Source organism: Nannospalax galili, unplaced genomic scaffold, assembly GCF_000622305.1.
Source record: "Nannospalax galili isolate Female #2095 unplaced genomic scaffold, S.galili_v1.0 scaffold39, whole genome shotgun sequence".
In the NCBI taxonomy this organism is placed as follows: Eukaryota; Metazoa; Chordata; class Mammalia; order Rodentia; family Spalacidae; genus Nannospalax; species Nannospalax galili.
This window is the reverse complement of record NW_008346683.1, coordinates 5,261,478-5,284,887: the sequence shown is the minus strand read 5'-3', so window position 1 is coordinate 5,284,887 and position 23,410 is coordinate 5,261,478. Positions and strand designations below refer to the sequence as shown.

General features: G+C 41.4%; 1 protein-coding gene across 1 annotated transcript in view; it reads left to right on the top strand.

Annotated features, from left to right (window-relative positions):
• The first annotated feature begins 2,182 nt into the window (after positions 1 to 2,182).
• Positions 2,183 to 23,410, top strand: part of Polr3b (RNA polymerase III subunit B) — a 114,823-nt gene continuing 93,595 nt past the window's right edge. The window contains exons 1-9 of the mRNA XM_008843125.3: positions 2,183 to 3,113; positions 10,452 to 10,484; positions 11,071 to 11,127; positions 11,214 to 11,278; positions 13,132 to 13,207; positions 17,237 to 17,337; positions 17,520 to 17,611; positions 18,850 to 18,967; positions 20,672 to 20,780. Of these exons, the coding sequence (XP_008841347.1) occupies positions 3,042 to 3,113; positions 10,452 to 10,484; positions 11,071 to 11,127; positions 11,214 to 11,278; positions 13,132 to 13,207; positions 17,237 to 17,337; positions 17,520 to 17,611; positions 18,850 to 18,967; positions 20,672 to 20,780 (723 nt within the window). The 5' untranslated portion in view covers positions 2,183 to 3,041. The remainder of the gene's footprint in view (positions 3,114 to 10,451; positions 10,485 to 11,070; positions 11,128 to 11,213; positions 11,279 to 13,131; positions 13,208 to 17,236; positions 17,338 to 17,519; positions 17,612 to 18,849; positions 18,968 to 20,671; positions 20,781 to 23,410) is intronic.

The following is a 23,410-nucleotide window of genomic DNA, read 5'->3' as shown; positions in this document are numbered from 1 at the left end:
CAGAGCCAATATTCCTGGGCCTAAGTTGACATCCTCTGCCATCCATAAGTCAGGTTCACAGTCCCATCCAGGGTACACTGTACATAGGGTGCTGTCTGGTAAGTCACAAGGATCATATACCTGTATCTTGTCTCTGTAAGTTTTAAGAATTTCAAGGGCAGGGCCTGATTATTATTATTGTTTGTTATTTAGATATATGTATGGAGGTCAGAGGACAACTCTTCTTCCACCATGTGGGTCACAGGGATTGAACTCAGTCTGTCAGACTTGGTGGCAGGAACCTTTATCCACTAAGCCATGTCACTGGCCTGTATTTTTTTCTTTTCTTTCTTCGCCTACTTTTGAAGTCTATCAGCACAGTACTTTTAAGATACAAGCACTGGAATTTAGGTAGCTAATTTAAAAATTAACTTGGGGTAAGGGGAAAATCAGAAATCCTTTATTTAAAAATTTTCAGTTTCCTTACTATGGAAAAATATAATGGTTTTAACTACTAAAAACTGGAGTTCGGGGCTGGAGAGATGGCTCAACAGTTAAGAGCACTGACTGTTCTTGCAGAGGACCAGAGTTCGATTCCCAGCACCCACATGGTAGCTACGAACTGTCCTTAACTCCAGGACTCCGAAGCCCTCTTCTGACCTCCGCGGCAGTGCACAGCACGGTTGCACTCACTTACATGCAGGCAATATACTCATACACATGAAATAAAAATAATAAATACAATATTTAAAAAACAAACAAAAAAACTGGAGTTCATAAAGCCAGATGTGGTGGCACATACTTTTAATCCTGTTGTTCAGGAATCAGAGGCAGGCGATCTCCATGAGTTCGAGGCCAGCCTGGTCTACATAGTGAGTTCCAGGCCAGCTGGGGCTACAGGGAGACCCTGTCTCAAAAAACTCTACAAACAAAAAATAGTGTATACACTGGGTATGGTGGTACATACCTTTAATTCTAGATATCAGGAGGCAGAGGCAGGTAGATCTCTGTGAGAGCGAGGCCAGCCTGGTCTACACAGCAAGTTCCAGGCCAATCAGGGATATATAACAAGATCTTGTCCCCAAAACAACAATAAGACCAGGTGTGGTGATGCATATCTTTAATCCCAGCACTCAGGAGGCAGAGGCAGGTGGATCTCTGTGAAATCAATTTAAAAAGTTTGGCAGAGGCCAAACTGTGGGTTCAGGCCAGCTGGGGGTAAAGGGAGACCCTTTCCCAAAAAAACCAAAAAAAAAAAAAAAGTGTACATTTTAGCATCATTATACACATTCACAGTGTGGCTCAACCATCACCACCATCCATCTCATAATGTTTTCATCTTCCCAAGCAGAGCTATACCCATTAAACAATTGCTGGCATCTTTTACCTTTTTTTCCAAGATACTTTTCTTCCTATTGATGTATATGAACCGTTTTGTTCTGAGACAAGGTCTCACTGTGTAGCCATGGCTGGCCTGGAACTTGCCTCTGCCTCCTGAGTGCTGGGATTAAAGTGTGTGCTACCCAGTTTATGAACTAACTTTACTTGTTCATTTATTTTTGGTCTTTTTGAGACAGTCTCCAGCTGCCCTGAAACTTGCTATGTATACCAGGCAGATTTCAATCTTACAGACATCTGCCTGCCTCTGCTTCCTGAGTGCAGGGATTAAAGGTGTGCACCACCATGCCCAGCTTCTGAACTCATTTTAAAATTAGGAATTAAATTTGTCTTCTACCAATTTGTGTGTTTTTTTTTTCTCCCTTTTTTGTCTTTTTGAGACAGGGTCTCCTTGTAGCCACAGCTGGTCTGGATTCACTATGGAGACCAGGCTGGCCTCCAACTCACAGAGATCTGCCTGCTTCTGCCTCCCAAGTGCTCGGATTAAAGGTGTGCTCTACCACTCCCAGCTCCAACTTGTGTTTTTAAAACCTATTCATGGTTATTTTTAGCAATCTATTCAGAAAATTAAACATTTTCATGAAATGATAAAAATACTTAGATTCTATTATCAAATACTTGATGCTTTCCTGTTGCCATCTTTGAAGTCCTTCACAAAGTCAATGTTATTAATACATTCTTTCACTACTTTTTTTTTTTTTTTTAAATAGGGTCCATGCAGCCCAGGCTGGCCTTAAACTCCCTATGTAGCCTAGAATGCCTTGAACTTCTGATCTTCCTACCTCCACCTCCCAAATACTGAAATCACAAGTGTTTACCACCATGCCTGATTTATATGCAATGCTGGGTTTATGCAAGGTAGTGGGGATCAAACCCAGGGTGGGGTGCAAACTGGCAAGTGCTCTACAAACAGTACATTTTCTTCTACAGTTTCAACATTGAAATATATAATCCACACAGGATTTAAGTGTATTTTTCTCCCAAACCACTAATTAGTCTTACAACATTTATTGGCTTTACCCTATAGATTTAAATGTCTTTTCATGCTAAATTTCTGTGTGTTAATTTACTTCTAGATCTTGTGTCTCAGACTTTGAATACTGAACATTGTTTTTGTTAGTCCTTATTACCACTAGAGTTAATTCCTTCCTACCTTATTATGGTCATTACACACCGGTACCATCAATTATTTTACCAACCACTTACTACTAGACATTTGTAAACATTTCTTGCTATTTGTACTACACAACATGTACAGTTTTAGACTGAATAAATGAATTCTCGGCGTCGGTGGTTCAAGCTGTTCCCAGTAGCTGTAGATTATCCAGTCATTCTCCAAATTACTTTTACAATTAGAACGGCTCTATTTTGTCATTCTCTATCACTGGAGAACTGGCAATATAAACTTGTCTGTTGGGAATCTAGATTACCCGGGCTAGACCTCTATACGACACCAGGGGGCGCAGTTTCCAGACTCGGCCACATCCGGGTCCCGTCGCAAGTTCGGCTCCCAGCAGGCGGAACACTTTTAACACACCTCCAGTAACCCAGCGCGACGGGGACGGTTTAGGCATGCGCACACCGCTCCCCAGGCGTGCTGCTTGCTTGGGGCAGCGAAGGCGGGTGTGGATCTTCGTTTGACTTCTTCCTGTACCGGGCGCGCCATGGACGTGCTAGCGGAGGAATTTGGGAACCTGACCCCGGAGCAGCTGGCGGCGCCGATCCCGACTGTAGAGGTAAAGCGCCGGGAGCACCGGGAGCGGAAGGGGCTGGAGACGACTGAGGAGGCGGTACCGGGAGAGCAGCGGTCGGGACGAGGGCGGGCCGGTGGCTTCTGCGCATGCTCAGGACTTCTGCGCATGCTCGCATCTCCTTTCCTTTTCTGGCGGTCGTGTCCTGGTGGCCACGTGAGCGGAGAGCGGCTCTTAGCAGCTTCCCGGGTGTAGACGGCCGGCGAGTGGCCCTGGGGGGGAAGTCTTTCCAGTGGAGAAGTGCACTGGCCAGGATTGGCCCTCTCCCCCAGAGGACCAGGATCAGGATCGCTTTCTTACAGGGAAAGACACCGAGGGCCAGACAGCTCAGGGCACTTTCCTGAGGTCCAGTAGTTGGCTGTGGTGGCAAAACGCAATCTGTATCCTAGACAGCAAGTCGGTCCTTTCAGCCCAGAGTGTCTTTGGTCAGCAGGCTCAGGACGAAGTGCCTTGAATAGTTCAAGTTTTAGCTTTTGTGTTTTCTGACGGGAAGCTCCATAGTTTTTGTCAGTCTCAAAAGTTAAGGATACTTGCCCTGCAGTGAGCTTCCTGATGTTAGAAGTGCAGCTATTGGTATCATCTTTTTTCCTCGAAAGAAACATGTAGTTCCGCTGAGCCCCAAAATCTTTGGCACAGAATGGGAAAGTCTAGAAGGGACGACGGTTAGAGGAGAAATTTCAGGCAAAAAAACAGGCTGACTGGAATCCCTCAACAAGACATTTCCGAGGAACTGAAATCCAGTAATACTGGGGGCGGGAGAGGTGGCAGTAATAGATGAAGGGTAAGTAAGGGTCCAGAATATGAAGTGTGTTAGCTATCTGAAGAGTTAGGTATTCTTCCTGGGAGCAATAAGATACTTTTGAAGGATTTAAAAAGGAGTGACATGACCACTGTAATGAATAAGAACCTCCCTATAATTGGCAGGTTAATAAAATGGAATAAGTCCATGAGAGTCAGCCTATAATACAAGTAAACCTTGATAATAACTTTGAAGGGTTATTATCAAGAGATAGCATTTACTGAGCACTTAACTGTGTGCCAGGCTCTCTCTGTTTAACCATTGACGGAAATACTGTTTTTTCTTTAATTTTGCCACAGTCACAGTGTTCTTAAGTAATTAGTCCAGTGATTGAAGGCTGGTTGATCTGCAGTTTGAACTCATCAGCCCAATTTGAGAATCTTCACAGTGACTGCAGACTAAACTTTCTGTAGAGGGCTGGAAAAAGAAAAAGGTGTATATATTTCTCATCTGAACTTGCAGTACTTCAGTTCCAGCCATCAGATTCAGGAGCAACTGTTCTGATCCCTGCCCTTTACATGCAGTCTACTAACATCTGCCATGTCCTGCCTCCCAAATATACACAATCAGAAGTTTCATGCCAGCTTTTCCCTGACATGGAATCATTGTCATCTCTTACATGGCCTACCTGGCTCCTGACTTTCCCACTCTAGTCTGTTCTCTGCTCTGCAGCCATTGCCATCAGTTTAAACACACAAATATTATGTTACCCTCTAGTTAAAATTCTTCAGTCACTGCCCGTTGGCTCTTGGGGCAAAATCCAAAGTCTTTAACAAGTTTGTATTTCCTAAGTCTGGCCAGTGCTTAGCCCTCCAGCTTCTTTCCCACCATTACAGACTGCCTGCCCTGAGATTTTCTACCGTATGCTTACACTTCTGGAACTTTTTCTCTTTCCTGTTTGTAGATTGAATTCTGCATGTCTGTGAAGGCGTTTAAGATCTTTTCCCTACCTACTGTCATAGTGGCCTGTCCTGTACTAATGTCTGTAGCTGTTCCCAGACTTCTTCCCACTACTCATTCTCTGTGATGGCCTCAGTTCTTAACATTCTTACTGAGCAAATGAGCGCAATAATTTTATTATCTTTGCCAAAGAAGTGTCTCCACAGGCATTGGTGACTCTGGAGTGACATTGTGCTCCTTTATCCTGAGTATTCCTATCTATATTTGTGAGATACACTATAACTTCATTGTTGAGCTAAGGAAGATTGATCTGAAATTGATTGAGCTAGTACAGTATTCAACTTTCCAACTTCATTTTCTCTATAACCTTCTAGACAGAAATTCTCTTTTACATGAGTTAATCATGCCTCATATGTTTTCCATTCATATCATAGCCTGGCAGGAAGAATAGTAAAAGCTTGGAGGTCAGTTATGATAGATAGTTATGATTAGATAGATAGATTGATTGATAGAATAGTTGGTGAACAAATACTGGTATTATTGAGTACTTACCTAGTAGTGTATCACTTACAGGGTTAAAACAAGTAAGCAAACATATTTCCTGACTTCCAGAAGCAATTCTCTTAATAGGGGGAGACAAGTAAGCAAATGGAGCCCCACTCAGGTGCTGTGGTAAAAGTGTGCAGAGTGGTAGATGGGTATTATAAATGGTAGCTGTCCTGGAATGCCTGAACATAAAGATGAGTCTTGTGAGGGAGGCATCCCAAATAGAAAGAGCTACCCTGAGCAAGAGCCCCCAGGACCTGGAGGAGTTGGCAGGGATGAGAACACAGAGGATGTATATGACTTTCTGTGGGTTAGACCTGGTAAAGAGGGTGGGCACACTGAAGAGACTTAAGGTAGAGAAGGAGATGGTCAGCTCTGCAGGTGAGATCATGCACTGTGGCTCCAGTGCTAAGTCTTGAGAGGCACAAAGGAGAAGACCACAAAGGAGGCATTGTGGTCCAGGTGGAAGATGAGACTCTACTGATGCAGCAGCAAAGGGTGACTGTGAGGGACATCAAGGATGTGGACTCACAGGTGTGCCCCACTTATGGGTGTTGTAATGTCATCTACAAAGCTCCATGCATTGAATTACATGTGTGTGCACCATAATAAAGTTTTACGTAAGTTTACAGTTTCTGTTGGGCACATTCCTAGCTCTCCTTAACTGCATGCATTGCAGGTTGGACATTCCTGCAAGCAGGACCTGATTTCCTGTTGATTCGGAGGTGCTGGGCATAAATGAAATAAGACAAACACTGCACATTTTCTCATGTAGAAACTAAAAAATGCAGAACTAAAAGAATAGTGTATTAGTTACTTTCATTGTTGCTGTGGCAAAATATGACCAACTGCACACATGAAGCAGAGAATGTGAACTGGAAGTAGGGTAAGGCTCTAAACTCTCAAAGCCCAGCATCAGTGACATACTTCCTCCAGCAAGGCTCATGTGTTAAAAGTTCCACAGCCTCCCTCGAACAGCTCCACCAACTAGGGACCAAGTGTGCAAGCATACGAGCCTAGGGGGATATTTCTCATTCAAACCACCACAAATAGCAATTACTAGAAGCTAAGTTGGGGAACTTGGAGAATGAGTCCTAAATTCTCTTAGGGGGTGGAGAGGTAGCACATTCCTTAGGCCTTGGGTTTGGGCCCCAGTAGCACAAAAAAATAAAAAATAAAAACAAAAAAAAGGGAGGAGATGGCTCAGTGGCTGAAGTGCTTGCTGTGTAACCATGAGGACCTGAGTTTGGATCCCCAGCACCCACATAAAAGCCAGGTGTGGTGGGTGGGGGTACCTGTGTGGGGGACACAGAGATAGGTGGATCCCTTGAGCTTGCTGGCCAGTATACCTGAATTGATGAACTCCAGGTTCCATTGAGGATACACTGTGTCAGAAGAATAGGTGCAGAATGATAGAAGAATATGCCCAACATCAGCCTCTGGATTCCACATACATGTGCAGGAATACCTGTGCACACAAGAATACATGCAGACACCACACACATACAAACTACCACCAAAACCCAGCAAATACAGGAATAAATTACAGTGTTACACAGCACAGTGGGGTGATGATAGCTCACAATAACCTATGACATATATTTTTAAATTTTTAAACATTTTTATTTTGTGTGTATGAGTGTTATGCCTGCATGTATGTAAGTGCACCCATGTCATGCAGTTGCCCACAGTAGATAGAAGAGGGCATTGGATCCCCTGGAACTGGAGTTACAGTTGGTTGTTAGCTGCCATGTGGGTGCTAGGATTCGAACCTGGGTCCTCTGCAAGAGCAGCCAGTGCTTTTAACTGTTGAACCATCTCTCTAGCCCCAGTATAACCTATTATATTGTTTATGAACGTCACAATATTGTAGTTTTATTACTAAAAGAAAGAAGCTTTAGGTTTCCAAACATAAGTAACAAAAACAAGGAAATGATATTTATCCTGAACTATACTGTACCCCATAAATATATACAATTATCATTTGTTTATTAAAAAGAAAATACAAGAAAAAGAAAGCATCTTTCCAAAAAAGTGTCAGGGAGGTAGGACTCCTGGATATCATACCTAGAATTGGGTGCTGTTTGCTGAGATTGGGAATGGAGTGGGAGTTACAGTTCTGGACATACTGAGTCTGAGTAGACTTTGGGCCAATAAAGTGGATTGGTCCCTAGCCAGTGGCTCACTGTATTACTGATTTGTTTATTGATTCGGTTTGTACTGGGCATCTTCTGTGCCAGGTACTGTGGTTAACCAGGTACAGTAACTACCCTTGCCAGAGCTCCATTTGGAAGTAGGGGTAAGGGGATACTAGGGGAAGCTCAACATATATTTAAGCCCTCTATCCCCAGTCTTGCTGGAGAATGAGGAGATGTTGTCAGGGATAGCCTTTGAGGAGCACAATGTCTACACGGTGGGCAGAGAAAAGAAGAGCAAGAAGGTCCTTTGTCAGTCCCTGTCTGAGACAGGAACTGGATCTCACATAGCCCAGGCTAGAATTGAACTTTTTGTGTAGCTGAGGCAGACCTTGAGCTCCTGATCCTGCTTCCACCTCTCTCATTAACTAGTATATCAGGCATGGGCCACCATGTCTAGCTCAATGAATAGTTTGTTTTGAAAGAAAAAACTGGTAGAGAGGGTGGTTGAGCGTCTAAGAGTTGGGAGAATGGACACAGGGGAAGGTTTCCCATTTTCTAGAGATCGGAAGGAATGTGTTTGTGGCAGGAGGGTAAGCTTCCTGTCTTTGAGACAGGAAGAATTCTGTTGGGTACAGAGGGGGAAACTTGAAGTGTAGGAGTAGAACATTGGAGAGTTAGATTAGTTTGCAGGGTTTCTGTACCAAAATACCACAGCTGGATAGTGTAAAAAATAGAAATTTAACTTTCTGAAGGCTGGAAGTCCAAGAGCAAGGTCACAGCAAAGCTAGTTCCTTCCAGAAGCTGGGAAAGAAGCCATCCCATACCTCTTCTCCAGCTTCTGGTGGTTTGCTGCCCAGCAATCTTGGGTATCTCTTAGATTATAGAAATAACACCCAACATCCATCCATGTTCATTATCACATGACACTGTCCCTGTGCGTGTCTGTCCAAGTTCCCTTTTGCTTTATTTAATTGGGCTTCACCTTAATGATGTCATCTGAATAATTGAGATCTTCAATCCTATTTCGAGGTCAGATCATATTCTGAGGTATTGGCAGTTAGAAGTCTACATGGGAATTCTGAGAGGGGCATAATTCAGTCTGTACTGTTCCTGTTGCCAGTTTTCTTTCTTTTATTTGTTTAATCATATGTAATTTATATATGATAAAATGTACAGTGGATTTCTTTGATTTTGATCATTACATGCCCAAACAATTGTCATATACTCTAGAAAGTTCTCTTAGCCAAACACCCTTTACTTTCTTCTTTCTTTTTTTAGATTGTTCTTTTTTAAATTTTAAATATTTTATTTATTATTTTTATTTTGTGTATGAGTGTATTGCCTGCATGTATGTGAGTGCACCTATGTCTTGCAATGCTGTGGAAATCAGAAGAGGGCGTCGGATTCCCCTGGAACTGGAGTTAAGGACGATTCATAGCCACCGTGTGGGTGCTGGGAATCAAACCCGAGTCCTCTGCAAGAGCAGTCAGTGCTATTAACTGCTGAGCCATCTTTCCAGCCCCATTTTTTTTTTTTTTTTTTTGGTCTTTTTTTAAGACAGCGTCTCCTTGTAGCCCCAGCTGGCCTGGAGCTTGCTTGCTATGTAGACCAGGCTGGCCTTGGCTCACAGAGATCCACCTGCCTCTGCCTCCCCAGTGCTGGGATTAAAGGCGTGTACTACCACGCCTAGCCAAGCTAGCCCAATTGCCAGGCCTCCCTTCTTCCTTATTTCCAAATGTAATGCTCTCGATCTCATTTTATGCAGGTTTCTCTCATCCATGCCCCTTAAGTGATCTCATCCATCTCTTGACTATAATTATCATCCAGTTACTAACTGCTCCCTAGTGTGCACTCCCAGGCCACTCTAGTTCCAAGTTCCAGGCATGTGTTGCCTATTGACATTTCCACCTGAATGTTTAATTGGTACCTTGAACTAAACGTGCCCCAAACCACATTCCTGAGGGCTCCTGTCCCCCAACCTCCAAACCTGTGACTCCTGCACACTTCGTTGTCTATTCATCCCGGTCAGTGAGTGTTCTGTCCCTCTAGCTCCTCAGACCAGAAACTCGGGTGTTAATTTTAGCTGCACCTTCTCTCAGAGGCACCATATAATCCATATCTCATTGGCTTAACTCCAAATTATGTCCCTAGCTAAGAGTTACTTGGCACTACCTGTGCTGTTGCCAGCCTGGGCTACCACAGTAAACGAAGTGATTTCCCTGCTCCAGCCTTGCTTATTCTACTCTAGTGAAAATGAGCAAAGCTATCTTGTCAGTCTTTTACTCAGAACTGCCCAGTGTTTCTCAGGTCATCCAAGTTAAAACCAGTTTTAATATTAGCCATAAGGTCCTGGGTTATCCATAGGCCTTTCCTTAGGAACCGTATAGTCTGACTTTAAACTCAGCTGTAACCATTTGTCAGAATTCCCCTTAGCAGATTAGAAGTCAGATGTTAAAAGAGGCTGTCATCGTATGTAGTAGTCTAGAAGTGTGGCAGTTAGGAGCCCTTCAGTGGAGGAGCAAGCGTCTGTGTGCTGACCTCCTTCCTGAAGCTTTGAGGGAGCTCTGACCAGACGCTACTTTGGAAAGAGTGAGAAGAAGAAAGAATTTGATTCAGTCCCAAGCCCTGGTGCCCCCGCCAGATTCTGAGACTTACTGTCTTTTCAAACTAGCAAACCTCACTTAGGAAGTACCATGGGAGTAAAATGTGAGATGTGTTTGGAATGTTGTCATCAGAAGAGGTTATATTTAGGGATACCTGTGATGTGTATGCATGTACACACAGAAAAATTATTTGTGCCAAGGTAGTTAAGATTTAAAAGTTATTTTTTTTTGTTTTGATTTACTTCCTTCTGCTCACTGATAAACTTGGTACATCAAAATTATTGTATATTGTGGTTGCTGGTACAGAGTTCTGACTTTCTTATTGTTTGGTCCACAGGAAAAATGGAGGCTGCTTCCAGCATTTTTAAAGGTAATTGTTTAATATTTAGTAATAGGTGGTTATTTTTCATATGATAAAAGCCAGTAGATGGACTTTTAACAATTGAGTTTTTATCACTGACTTTTTTTGACTTTGTATAATTTTGTACTTTGCTTAGTTTTGGATGAGCAATTTGTGTGCATGTGTGTATGCACGTGTGCGTGCACTACTGGGGATTGAGCCCAGGGTGTTGTACATGTCACACATATACCCTCCCTCCCCAAATCTTTATTTTAAAAAGAAGGGAAAATGGATTTTGTTTAAGAGTTAACAAAATGATGCCCGTTGCTGGCTTTATTCCCCCCACCCCATGGATTTTTAACTTTTGGAGATTCAAGTATGTCTGAATACTCATGAATTTCAAGAGCCAGGTTGCCTCTCAAGGGGAATTTGGGGATGTACTAGTAAGATGGTGGAGAAATGGAGTGAAAACACATTAAGGAAAAGCTTTCCTAAATAAATTCATGAATCTTTCCCTCACTTTAATTTTGAAGAAAATTTGTTGTTGACCTTCAGTTAAAGTGAACTAGATCACCTATTATTTTGTTGATGACCTCTGTTCCTTCTCTCCATTTAGGTGAAAGGCCTTGTGAAACAGCATATAGACTCATTTAACTATTTCATTAATGTAGAGGTAAGCATCCAGGATTAGAGGTAGACATACACAGAAAACTAACCTGAAGTCAGAGCTCCTTCCTAATATTGCACTCCCCCTTGCAGATAAAGAAGATAATGAAAGCCAATGAAAAGGTTACAAGTGATGCTGACCCCATGTGGTACTTAAAGTAAGGAACCTGCTGCTCTTATGCAATACTTGGATTATTTTAAAAATGTTAAGGCACATGTAGTTACTGTCAAAGCTCTTGTAGAACCATTCTTTTATCTCTAATAAGTTAAGTGCAAAGTGCTTGAGTTTAAATTTTAATTGGCAAACTATAAGTAGAGTTCTGAAACTATTGTTTTAACTCTTTTAAACAAGCCTTTCTTTTAATGAATTTTAGACATACAAAAATTGAAAAAATAGTACAGCGTTCTCCTATATTCCCCACCCAACTTATGCTAATATGTCTTATATAACCATAACACAGTTATCAGAACCATAAAGGTAGCACTGATCTAGTACTACCAGCTGAACTATAGACCTGACTGGATGTTTTCCCCACTGGTGTCCTATTTCCCCTGCTGGAATCAGGACATGCTAGGTTGGATTCCTATCTGTCTGTCTTTTTTTTTTTAATTTAATTTTTTTTTATGTGTATGAGTGTATTGCTTGCATGTATGTGAGTGCACCCATGTCGTGCAATGCCGCGGAGGTCAGAAGAGGGCTTCAGATTCCCCTGGAACTGGAGTCAAAGATGGTTCATAGCCATCTGGGTCCTCTGCAAGAGCAGTCAGTGCTCTTAACCACTGAGCCATCTCTCCAGCCCGTCTGTCTTTCTTTTTAAAGATGTATTTTTATTATCTTTTTAATTATGTGTAGATGTGTGTGTCTGTGTGTGGATATGTGCATGAGAGTGCAGATACCTGCAGAGTCCACAAGAGGGCCTCATATCCTCTAGAGCTGAGTAGGCAATTGTATGCCACCTGATATGGGTGCTGAGGACTGAACCTGGACCCTTGGCAATAGCAGGCAGCACTCTTAACACTGAGCCATCTCTCCAGCCCTAGTTGTTTCTTAGTCTCTTGAATCTGATAGTTAATCAGTCTTACCTGGTGCTTCTGGCCTTGACACTTTTGAATAGTCTGGTAAGATTTTACAGAGTCTTTCAGTTTGGCTGTATTATGATATTTGCTCTTGATTAGATTAGATTATGTTAAGCATTTTTGGCAAGAATATCACAGGCAATGTTTTGTGTCATTTTTTTTTTAACATGAATTGCTTTACTTTTTTCTAATATATATTATTGAATTTTTGTGAATTTCATACATCTTAATCAAATTTAGACCCTCCTCTCCTATCTGTACCCTGCATTCCCCCCCCACCCCAGATTTCATGCATTCTCTTATATATGTTAAAGCCTCCGAGGTTAAGTTTGTGTCCCCAAATGTCCCTTAGTGTGAGTTTATCCATTGGACCCTGGTCAACCTATCTAGTTTTGTTCCATTTTTACTGATTTGTATCAGAGGGTAAAGATGTCAGCTTTTTATTACTGATGATTTTTACTTTGTACACCTAGTTAAGGTGGTCTCTATCTTCTAGAATTCTCCACTGTAAAGCTACTGTTTTTTTCTTTTTCTAATAAGTATCTATAGTGAGATCCTTTGAGACAATGCAAATATATTTTCACTAATTTTACTTAATTATTTTTAAAATTTTTGCTGTGCTGGGGAATGAACCCAAGGCTTTATGTATGCTAAGCCAGGGCTCTTCCACTGTGCTGCATACCTACCCCCTCACCAGTAATGTCAGTATACACTGATGGTTCTTATCCCTCAGTTACTATTATGGAGTAATGGTCTCTGTTTCCATAGTTCCTTCCTTTTAGTGTTCCCTTATATATCTTTCTTTGTATTATCTCGGTCTATACTTACAGACAGTTATCTTATTCTTTTGGTTGTAATCCAGTATTATCATTATTCTGTTGCTCAGAAAAACCTTTAAGCAGTATAATTGGTAATGAAATTATTTGCTTTTCAGATATCTTAATATCTATGTCGGGCTTCCTGATGTTGAAGAAAGTTTCAATGTAACTAGACCAGTGTCCCCTCATGAGGTAATTACAAATCTTACCTTACCCAAACTTGTTTGCTTTCATTTAAAGAGTCTACCCTTAATATGTACTTTAAAAAATTCACATGCCTTTGATCCCAGCACTTGGGAGGCAGAGGCAGGTAGATCTCTGTGAGTTCAAGGCCAGCCTGGTCTACATAAGTGAGTTCCAGGACAGCTGGGGCTACAGGGAGACCCTGTCTCAAAAAGAACCCCCCCCAAAAAAAAGAAAAAAGAAAAAGAAAAAATTCAGAAGCAGGTTTAAAATATCTCCTGAGACAAAGATAATCAGAATAAGCCCTAGTAAACAGGTTGAGAATTCCTGATCCAAGAATCCAAAACTGATGTAAAGTCTATGCAAATAGTAAAAAAATGTATTTTTAAAAATGGGCCAACTAGACGGCTCAGTAAATAAAGCTGCTTGTCACCAAGCCTGACTCTGAGTTCTGTCCTTGGTATGCACGTGGTGGAAGGAAGGAATCGGCTGCCTCAGGTTGTCTCTGACCTCCATGCACCCATACAGATATACATACTGACCTGCACACTAAATAAATAAATGATGTAATAAATTTTAAAAAGTTCAGTCCCAAACCTGAAACTCTTCTGAGCCCATGGGCTTTGGATAAGGGGTACTTGAACTATATCACACTGTATTAGGAAACAGTTCCATGCAGTTTATTCTGTCATTTAATCATAATTCATGTGGCCCTGTAGAACTGTCCTGTTTGTGTTTGAAGTTTAGCTCTCTCCTAATGCAAAGCCAACTCCTCACATGTCGCTGCTCTTTGCAGAAGCCACTCACCCAATACACTGATGTTTAGCCAAAGTTTGTCAGAAAGAAGAGACCAAGGACCAGTAGCTTGTAGTCTAACAGAGATATTAATGAGGACGAAATTAAAGACAGGATTTTTAACAGTCATAGGCAGGGTTATAGGAGGGCAGGCATGTAGACTGAATTTTAACTGAGCCTAGATTTCAAATTCTTCTTGTAGTGTTTGTAATTAGCAGTTGATTCAGGAAAGAGCATGAGCTTTGTCGATTCGTTTGGCTTGTATTCATGTAAAACTTAAATAGTCATCTGAGAGTGTTAGATTTAGGAGAGCAGAAAAGGAAGGAGTTTAAAGTTAAGGAATAAGAACCAGAGCCAGACTGCAGCAGGCTGGGAATGTGTTTCCTGAACACAGCAAAGCACAGAAGCCATCTTCAGAAACAAGCATCTGCATCAAAGGGAGGGGCCGTTTGGACTTAAATAGGACAGCTGTTGAACAAGCTGTTGGCAAGAGTTAAATTCCATGCCAGGGTCTGGTGTCCTTGAGGGTCTCTTTCCCAAGATTATTTTCCCAGGCAGGCGAGGTATCTTAGGGCACTAAAGGAGACAGGCTGATTCCGTAAACAGTGTCCTTCAGTCCAGGAGTGACTAGCTGATAAGGCTTAAGCAAGTCCAGCCTGCCAGTTTAGGGCCAGTTAGCACTTTAAGGGATGTATGGTTCTTCACACATTCTATCAAGGAGTATAGCACAGGGATCTTTGTTAAAGAACAAGTAAGGTGTTTGATGTTGGGGTTATTTTCCAAACAAAATTCAGTAGGTAGGATGATCAAGTGACCACATGTCCTATGTAGGTAAATTTTGCTATTAGACATCAACTACTTAGCAAACGTTTATTTTGTGCCTTGATATTGAAAAAAGAGGTAAGACTTAGAATTCTTCCTCAAGGAGTTCATATTCTTGTGGAGAGATTAAAATGACAAACACTGAACAGACACAGACACCAGGATTGCAAACTGGAAGGCCTAGAGGGCCAGCTGTGTAAGGGAAGTTTGTGGAGCAGCATCAAAGAACAGGGGTGGATACCTGAGAGCGGTGCCTCGCTTTGACTTTCTGTCTTCCCTTTTCCATTTTGCTAGATGTTTCCAGGTTTCCAGTTTTTCAAGAACTTAGCAGACTGTTGGCAGTCTCCAAATTATTTCCTAAAACATATTAACCGAGTTCAGAGAAGGGAGAAACCAAAATATCTGAATTGTGGAGCAGCATCAAAGAACAGGGGTGGATACCTGAGAGCGGTGCCTCGCTTTGACTTTCTGTCTTCCCTTTTCCATTTTGCTAGATGTTTCCAGGTTTCCAGTTTTTCAAGAACTTAGCAGACTGTTGGCAGTCTCCAAATTATTTCCTAAAACATATTAACCGAGTTCAGAGAAGGGAGAAACCAAAATATCTGAACTAGTTCAAGAAAGTTGAGGCCAAAAAAAAAAAAAAAGGCTGAAGTAGCGTCTGTGATTCTCGCTTCTCTTACTGATGTCAGATAAGGTGTGTAGATGTTGTAACGAGCAGTGGAAAACAGACTTCTTAGCAGGAGCTTGATTCCTAGAGAGGTGAAAGGAGGTGTGAGTGCTTCAGGCTCCACCAGCCCAATCCTGTCTTGACAGGAAAGGACAAAGGCACAGAGGGGAGAGTGGGGATGATAGGTTGGGCCCATAGTGCATTTAAAAAAAGTCTTTATTTTAAAATCATATCTATTAAAATTTCATTTCCAGGTGAACAGTTTTGTTTGTTAAAGCCTACTGAATGTTTGCCTACCATGGGCATTACATTAATTTTATTTTTAATAATATATATACATATTCTATGCTAGGTGCCATCCTAAAAATATACTTTGGGAATTGAAATGATCCTTGTTGTTCTAGTTTGCCTTCAATTGCCGTCCACCAAACACTCTGACCGATACGAACTTGGGGAAAAAAAGAGTTTATTCAGCTCACATCTCCCGGGTCACAGTTCATCAGGGAGCCCAAGGAGGGAACTCAGGGCAGGAACCTGGAGGCAGGAGCTGAAGCACAGGCCGAGGAGGAATGCTGCTTACTGGCTTGCTCCCCTGGCCCCTCCTCAGCCTGCTTCCTTATACAACACAGGCCCACCAGCCTAGGGGTGGCACCACCCACAGTGGGCTGGGCCCTCCCACATCACTCAGTCAAGAAGATGCCCCACAGACATGGCCGTAGGCCAGTCCAATGGAGGCAATTCCCCAGCCGAGGCTCCCTCTACCCAGGTGTGTCAAGTTCACAACTAATGCTATCCAGCACACTTGTCATCATGTGAGAAGATTAAGATGTAGAAAGTTGTTGTAAAACATGAGAGTCAGTATTTGAACCTGAGGCCACAGAATATACTTTTTACTACCATGGTACACAACCATTGATCTGAACTGAAGGAAGAAACTTAACCTAATTAATATAATGTACATAAATACTTTTTTTGGTTGGGAATAGAAAAAAATTTAAATTTAAGTTGGAAGTCAGACACTTCCAACTTTCCGTGGAAACCAGATTTTAGCACAGGGAATAGCATGGTTAATTTTCAGAGAAAACCTCTTTTGAAGCTGTAAACTGCCAGATAACCATTGCTATAATGGGGAAGCTCTTGGAAGTTTTAATATGCCTTCCTGTGTAGTCTCATTGCTCAGATGAAGGCATCGTTTAGCTTCTTATCTCCATGTCAAACTAAAGCATATCCTGACCATTTCTAAAATCCCCTAATGATTCAGAAATGGTAGAATGATGTGACGAATGGTCAGTTCTGCAATATCTCTTGGTGAGAAGTTCTGTTTATAGTTTGGTGGTTTCAGAGAATAAACTAGGAATGGTTTAAATTTGTGTGTGTGTATTATATTTAAAATTTGAATATGTTTACATAACCCATTTCATTAGTTTTATGATTGTTAACTGTTTTTAACACTGACCAGCCACATTAATTACTCTCCATGTTCCTTAGTTTGCAAGGAACAATCTGACTGCTTTAAAGCTATGAGAGCAAACTGGTGATGGCACCAGGTTGTTCCATCTATAGATTGGCAGGATCAGGGATGCTGTGGCAATGCGTAGGCCAGTGCATGATGACATCCAGTTCCTGAAGAGTTTGACTGATAGCTCCCAGTGCCCTAAGGCAGCATATCAGCAGCTCAGTGGAGGAAAGATCAGAGTTCGGTGGGAACTCTGAAGGAGTGAGGAGGAGTCATTAACAATCTGATTCTGTTCCAGTGCCGATTGAGAGACATGACATACTCGGCCCCCATTACAGTGGACATTGAGTATACTCGAGGCAGCCAGAGGATAATCCGCAACGCCTTACCCATTGGCAGGTGAGACAGGAAGTCTCTGTTGAGCCACTCTGTGGATATCAATTTAATAAGTTCTTTTTGCTTCACTCCCTCATCTGAAATACCTGCCAGAGATGCACACCTCTCAGGCATGTGTACACTGCACACTTTCTATTCTACTGACAGTCTGTGCATGATGCCTTTTTTTGTTTTACTTTAAACAGAATGCCCATTATGCTACGAAGTTCAAACTGTGTTCTGACCGGGAAAACACCAGCAGAATTTGCCAAACTGAATGAATGTCCATTAGACCCTGGTATGTGTAATGTCTTGGATTTACACCTGTATTAGTTACTTTTCTTTGCTGTGATAAAACACCATAACCAAGGCAAATTAAGAGAATAAAAAGTTTATTTGGGCTTACAGTTCCAGAAGGGTGAGTCCATCATGATGGGGGAGGCATGGTGGCAGAGGCTGCTGGAGCACAAAGCGGAGTGCTCACATCTTCAGGCACACATAGAGAGCAGAGAAAGCGGGACTGGAAGTGAGGCAAGGCTGTGAACTCTCAAAGCCCACCCCCAGGGACAGGCTTGCTCCAGCTCGGCCACACCTCCTAAAGGTCCCTTGACGTCCCCAAACAGGACCATTAATTCACCAAGTGTTCAGGAGTGTGAGCCTGTGCTCTACGTAGACTTGTAGTTGCTTTAATCTGATTCCTATAGAGTTGTGTGGAGGAGGATTTTTTGTTGTTATGTTTGTTTTTAAGGAGAAGGGATCTCATGTAGCCCAGGCAGGTCTCAAACTTACTCTATAGTTGAGGCTGGCCTTGATCACCTGATTCTCCTGTCCCTTCCTCCCAAGTTCCCAAATTACAGGTATGTGTCAGCACCCCAGTTTGACGTTGGAAAGAATTTAATAAAGGTCATGATTTTAGTAGATTATGTTAAGTGTATTACTTTATATTTTGCAGTTAGAACCAAGTCTCATGGTACCCTATTCTGAATTACATGGAAAAAAATATGTAATAATAGCATGCAAATTTTACTTAGTGTACATTGTTTTGGAGACCTGATCTTGGTGTACTGTTACTAACTGATTTGTTAGAAAAGTCAAAACAAGTTTCAGTTTCCATTGAAGTTCATCGTTACTTCTATGCTTAAGAGACCTGAAGACTCATTTGTTTAATGTCTCTCTTTTTTTCATTTGCCTGCTGTATTTTGGGTTGGTAAAATACATAGACAAATCAAATATATTCTGCATCCTCAAGAAGTGTATCAGCTTGTGGCTTGTTGGTACAGGGTTTTGTGCTGACACTGTCATCAGTTTGAAGAGCAATGTCAGCAACCCCTTCAAATAAGTGGCTGCTGGCTGAAACAATTGATTACAAGCACATGCCTGTAATCTGAGTATTTGGGAGGTGGGGACAGGCAGATCTGGAGGTCAAGGCCAGACTAGACTCCATTGGTGCTCACTAGAGACCACCTCAGGGGATCCTTGCCCTTCCCCTACACATCAGTTGCTGAAGTGCTGAGCTTTTCTCGTTTCCTTTGACAGGTGGCTACTTCATTGTTAAAGGAGTCGAAAAAGTCATTCTTATCCAAGAGCAGCTATCTAAGAACAGGATCATTGTGGAGGCAGATAGAAAAGGGGCCGTTGGAGCTTCGGTTACCAGGTATGGGAAAATGGAGGGATGTTTTTCAGAAATAAGGTCATACTGGCAATACCGAATGGTTGTCTTCTGATGCAGAAGGAGGTGGTATCTCTCTCAGTAACATGTATTTTAAATTCATCTTTTGTATAAGTCTGTTAGCATAGAGTAAGATTTCAATTATGAAAGTATGAAAGTGTTTGAAAGGCCATGTTTTAGGTAATGTTTGTAAATTTTAGGTCATGTTTGTAAATTAATCTATAGCATTAAAGAAACTTGAAGAAATACAAGAGCACTTTTCAAAGTTTTTTGTGTTCTTTTGTTTTTGTTTTTTGTTTGTTTTTGTAAGCAAGGACTTCGTTGTTGATGTTGATTTTTTTTTTTTGGTCTTTTTGAGACAGGGTTTCCCTGTAACTCCAATTGGCCTGGAACTCACTGTGTAGATCAGGCTGGCCTTGATCTCACAGAGATCTACTTCAGGAATGTAGGCCTTAAAGGCATTCATCCCCCTCTCAGCTTGAATGGAGCTTTTGAAATGCTTTGAATCCATTAGAAATCTCATTAATACAGATACCAGTAGAAGGAACCACATTCGGGTAATTCTAGGTTTTGCTGTGTACATGCAGGGTGGGTAAGTTTTTTTTTTTTTGATTATTAATTTTAAAATTTACTTTTTTTGAAACAGGATCTTGGTATGTAGCCCTGGCTGCTTGGAACTTGCTATGTAGACTAGGCTGGCCTCAAATGCATAGATCTGCCTAGCTCTGCCTCCCACACACTAGGATTAAAGGTGTGCACCACCATGCCTGGCCTTAAAACTTACTTCTTCATATAGTATGGTTTGGGCTGTTGTGAGTTACTTTCTATTACTGTGATAAGACACTGACCACAAGCAAGTTAGAGAGGAAAGGGTTATTTCACTTTACAGCTTATAGTTCATTATGGAGGGAGGTTAGGAAGGGGCTTGAGGTAGAAACCTGGAGGCAGGAACTGAAGCGCAGACCATGGAGAAATGCTGCTTCCTGGCTTGCTCTTCTGGCCTGTGCTTATCCTGATTTCTTATATAACCTAAGACCACCTGCCCAGGAGTGGTACTGACCACAATGGCTGAGCTCTCTCACATCAAAAGCAAATAAGAAAATGGCCATAGGCCAGTCCCGGAGAGACAGTACCTCAGTTGAGGTTCCCTCTTTCTGGTGTGTCAAGTTAATAGCTGAAGCTATCCAGCACAGTATATGAAATCAGCCATGAATACAGGCCCTACACTTGATCAAAGTAATTCAGGTATACTCAAAATGAAATAGGTGAAAAGCTGGGCATGGTAGCACATGTAGTCCTAACTCTTAGGAGGTGGAAGCAGGAGAATCATGATGAGTTCAAGGTTATTCTTAGCTATATAGCACATTCAAGAGCAGCCTGGACATGAGACCTAAACCAGCCAACCAACAGGCGTGCACGAGAGAGAGAGAGAGAGAGAGAGAGAGAGAGAGAGAGAGAGAGAGATCAAAAGGTGGATGTCATTCACCCACAAAACTTCCACCATTATTTTGAAGATAGGAAACAATTGTTTTTAAATGCTCACAGAAGTAGCATCAGGGCAGGAAAGAGGCTTGTGTATCCTTGAAAACCATCAATCATTATTACCAGCAGAACCTTACTAGTTGGTGATCATGACTTTTGAACTTATTAGGTGGGGATGCAGTTTGACCAGCTTGTGTTTGTTCCTAGCTCTACCCATGAGAAAAAAAGTAGAACCAACATGGCTGTGAAGCAAGGACGGTTCTACTTGAGGCATAACACTCTGTCCGAGGACATACCCATTGTCATCATATTTAAGGTAGGGCTGTGGCTCTCTTGAAAACTAGAGAGAATTCTTTCTCTTTTCAATTAAGAACATTTTTATTATATTTTTATTTCAAGTACACACATGTGTGCACATGTGCATGTCTGTGTGTGTGCACAAGTGTGTGTGTGCCACAGTATACATGTGGAGATCAGAGGACAATTTGAAGGAATCCATTTTCTCCTTCCACCATGTGAATCCCAGGGATCAAACTCCTGTCATCAGGCTTGGCCGCAAGCACCTTTTCTTCCTGAATCATCTTTCTTGGGGTCCTGGAATTAGAATTTTGGCAGGTAAGGGATTCTAGGAATAGAAAGGTTTGTTTAATATATAAGTTGTCAGTCATATGCTATATTTTAAGTTGACAGTTAATAAGACTGAGGTTCATGTGGGTTTTTTTTTTTTTTTCAATAGTAGTCTTTTTTAAAAGCAGATACCTCAAAGTACAGGTGGGTGTCATGATGAGTAAACCTTCATCCATCCTCTTCCTCACACAGTTCTGCCTACACACCCAATATTACTAGTCTCTTTTGTATCCTTGAAGAGGTAGCTTTACATATGCATCAATAGAATACATGTTTTATTGATAAGTACAGTACGTGCTATTTTGCATTTAGCTCTTTTTTTCTTTTCTTTTTTCTTTTGAGACACGGTCTCTCTGTAGCCCCAGCTGGCCTAGAACTCACTATACACACATGTGTGCACATGTGCATGTCTGTGTGTGTGCACAAGTGTGTGTGTGCCACAGTATACATGTGGAGATCAGAGGACAATTTGAAGGAATCCATTTTCTCCTTCCACCATGTGAATCCCAGGGATCAAACTCCTGTCATCAGGCTTGGCCGCAAGCACCTTTTCTTCCTGAATCATCTTTCTTGGGGTCCTGGAATTAGAATTTTGGCAGGTAAGGGATTCTAGGAATAGAAAGGTTTGTTTAATATATAAGTTGTCAGTCATATGCTATATTTTAAGTTGACAGTTAATAAGACTGAGGTTCATGTGGGTTTTTTTTTTTTTTTCAATAGTAGTCTTTTTTAAAAGCAGATACCTCAAAGTACAGGTGGGTGTCATGATGAGTAAACCTTCATCCATCCTCTTCCTCACACAGTTCTGCCTACACACCCAATATTACTAGTCTCTTTTGTATCCTTGAAGAGGTAGCTTTACATATGCATCAATAGAATACATGTTTTATTGATAAGTACAGTACGTGCTATTTTGCATTTAGCTCTTTTTTTCTTTTCTTTTTTCTTTTGAGACACGGTCTCTCTGTAGCCCCAGCTGGCCTAGAACTCACTATGTAGACCAAGCTGGCCTTGAACTCACAGAGATCTGCCTGTCTCTGTCTCCTGAATGCTGGGATTAAAGGTGTGTGCCACCATGCCTGACGAGCTCTTTTTCTCTCTTGTAACTTATATCCCCCACAGGCATAGTCAGAAGCCTGTTTCTGAGGCAATTCTAAATCTCATTAAGTTGACAATTGAGATTAACCTTAAAAGGACCTACTGTATTTTGACAGACTATTCCCTTTATAGGTATTCCTAATTTATTTAAGTAATTCCCAATTCAGAGACATACATAGCTCTTGATATTATAAAAATTGCTGTACTATTTTGTCACATATGGGCAAGGATATCTGTAGGCTAAATCCAAGTAGTGGATTTTTTTCTATTTCAGAGAGAATTCCATATTGTTTCTTAGAGGCTTTTTGCTTCTATTAAGATTCTACGACTGGATTTTTAAAAGTTTGTTTGTGAATTACTACCTTGGAACCTGAAAAGATGTTTCCTATAAAAATGTTTAAATACAGGAGCTGGAGAGATGGCTTAGCAGTTAAGAACACTGACTGCTCTCTTCTGACCTCCTTGGGCATTGCATGACATGGGTGCACTCACACTCGTGCAGGCAATATGCTTATACGCATAAAAATAATAAATAAAATATTTTTTAAAAATGTTTAAATGGTATTCTCGGAGGGTTCATCATAATCCATTTAACATGTTCTGAGATGCCATTATTAATATGTATATAGGTATAAAATGAAACTTGATGACTTAATTTACCTAAAATAAAGACCTCAGATCATTTCAGGATACACAAAATTTCAGATAATTTTAGCGGATAATGTTCTATGGTCATCCTTCATTTTCACTTTGGAACTAAATGTTCCTATTCCATTGCTGTTATAAGAGTGGCAATGGTTTTTGGGTCACAGTGAGAACCAACAGGCAGAGAATTTCTGAGGTAGAACGAACTAAATTGGTTAAAAAGGAAAATCATTTGATCATTTGGGTACAGTCCCCAGAGAAGTAAGAAAGAGATTGAGCTTCGCCTTTAAATATGTCACTCGATGCAGACTGTGCAAGTCAAGGAGGGGTCAGGTCTTCAAGTCATCCTGGTGGTTAGGGGGATGTGCCATTGGTTCTTCCCAGTATCAAATACATGCTGACTAGCTAGGTTCTTCAACTTGAGAAATAACTGTATTTGAAACAGAATTATAAGAAGGAAGTCTAAGAAATACTTTCTGTTTAGTTTAGCTTCATATGCTTTTGAGTTCTATAGAAGATGGACTAATTCATTTTCTTTACAAGAAAATAATAGAACCATTGTATCAAGAAGTCTGG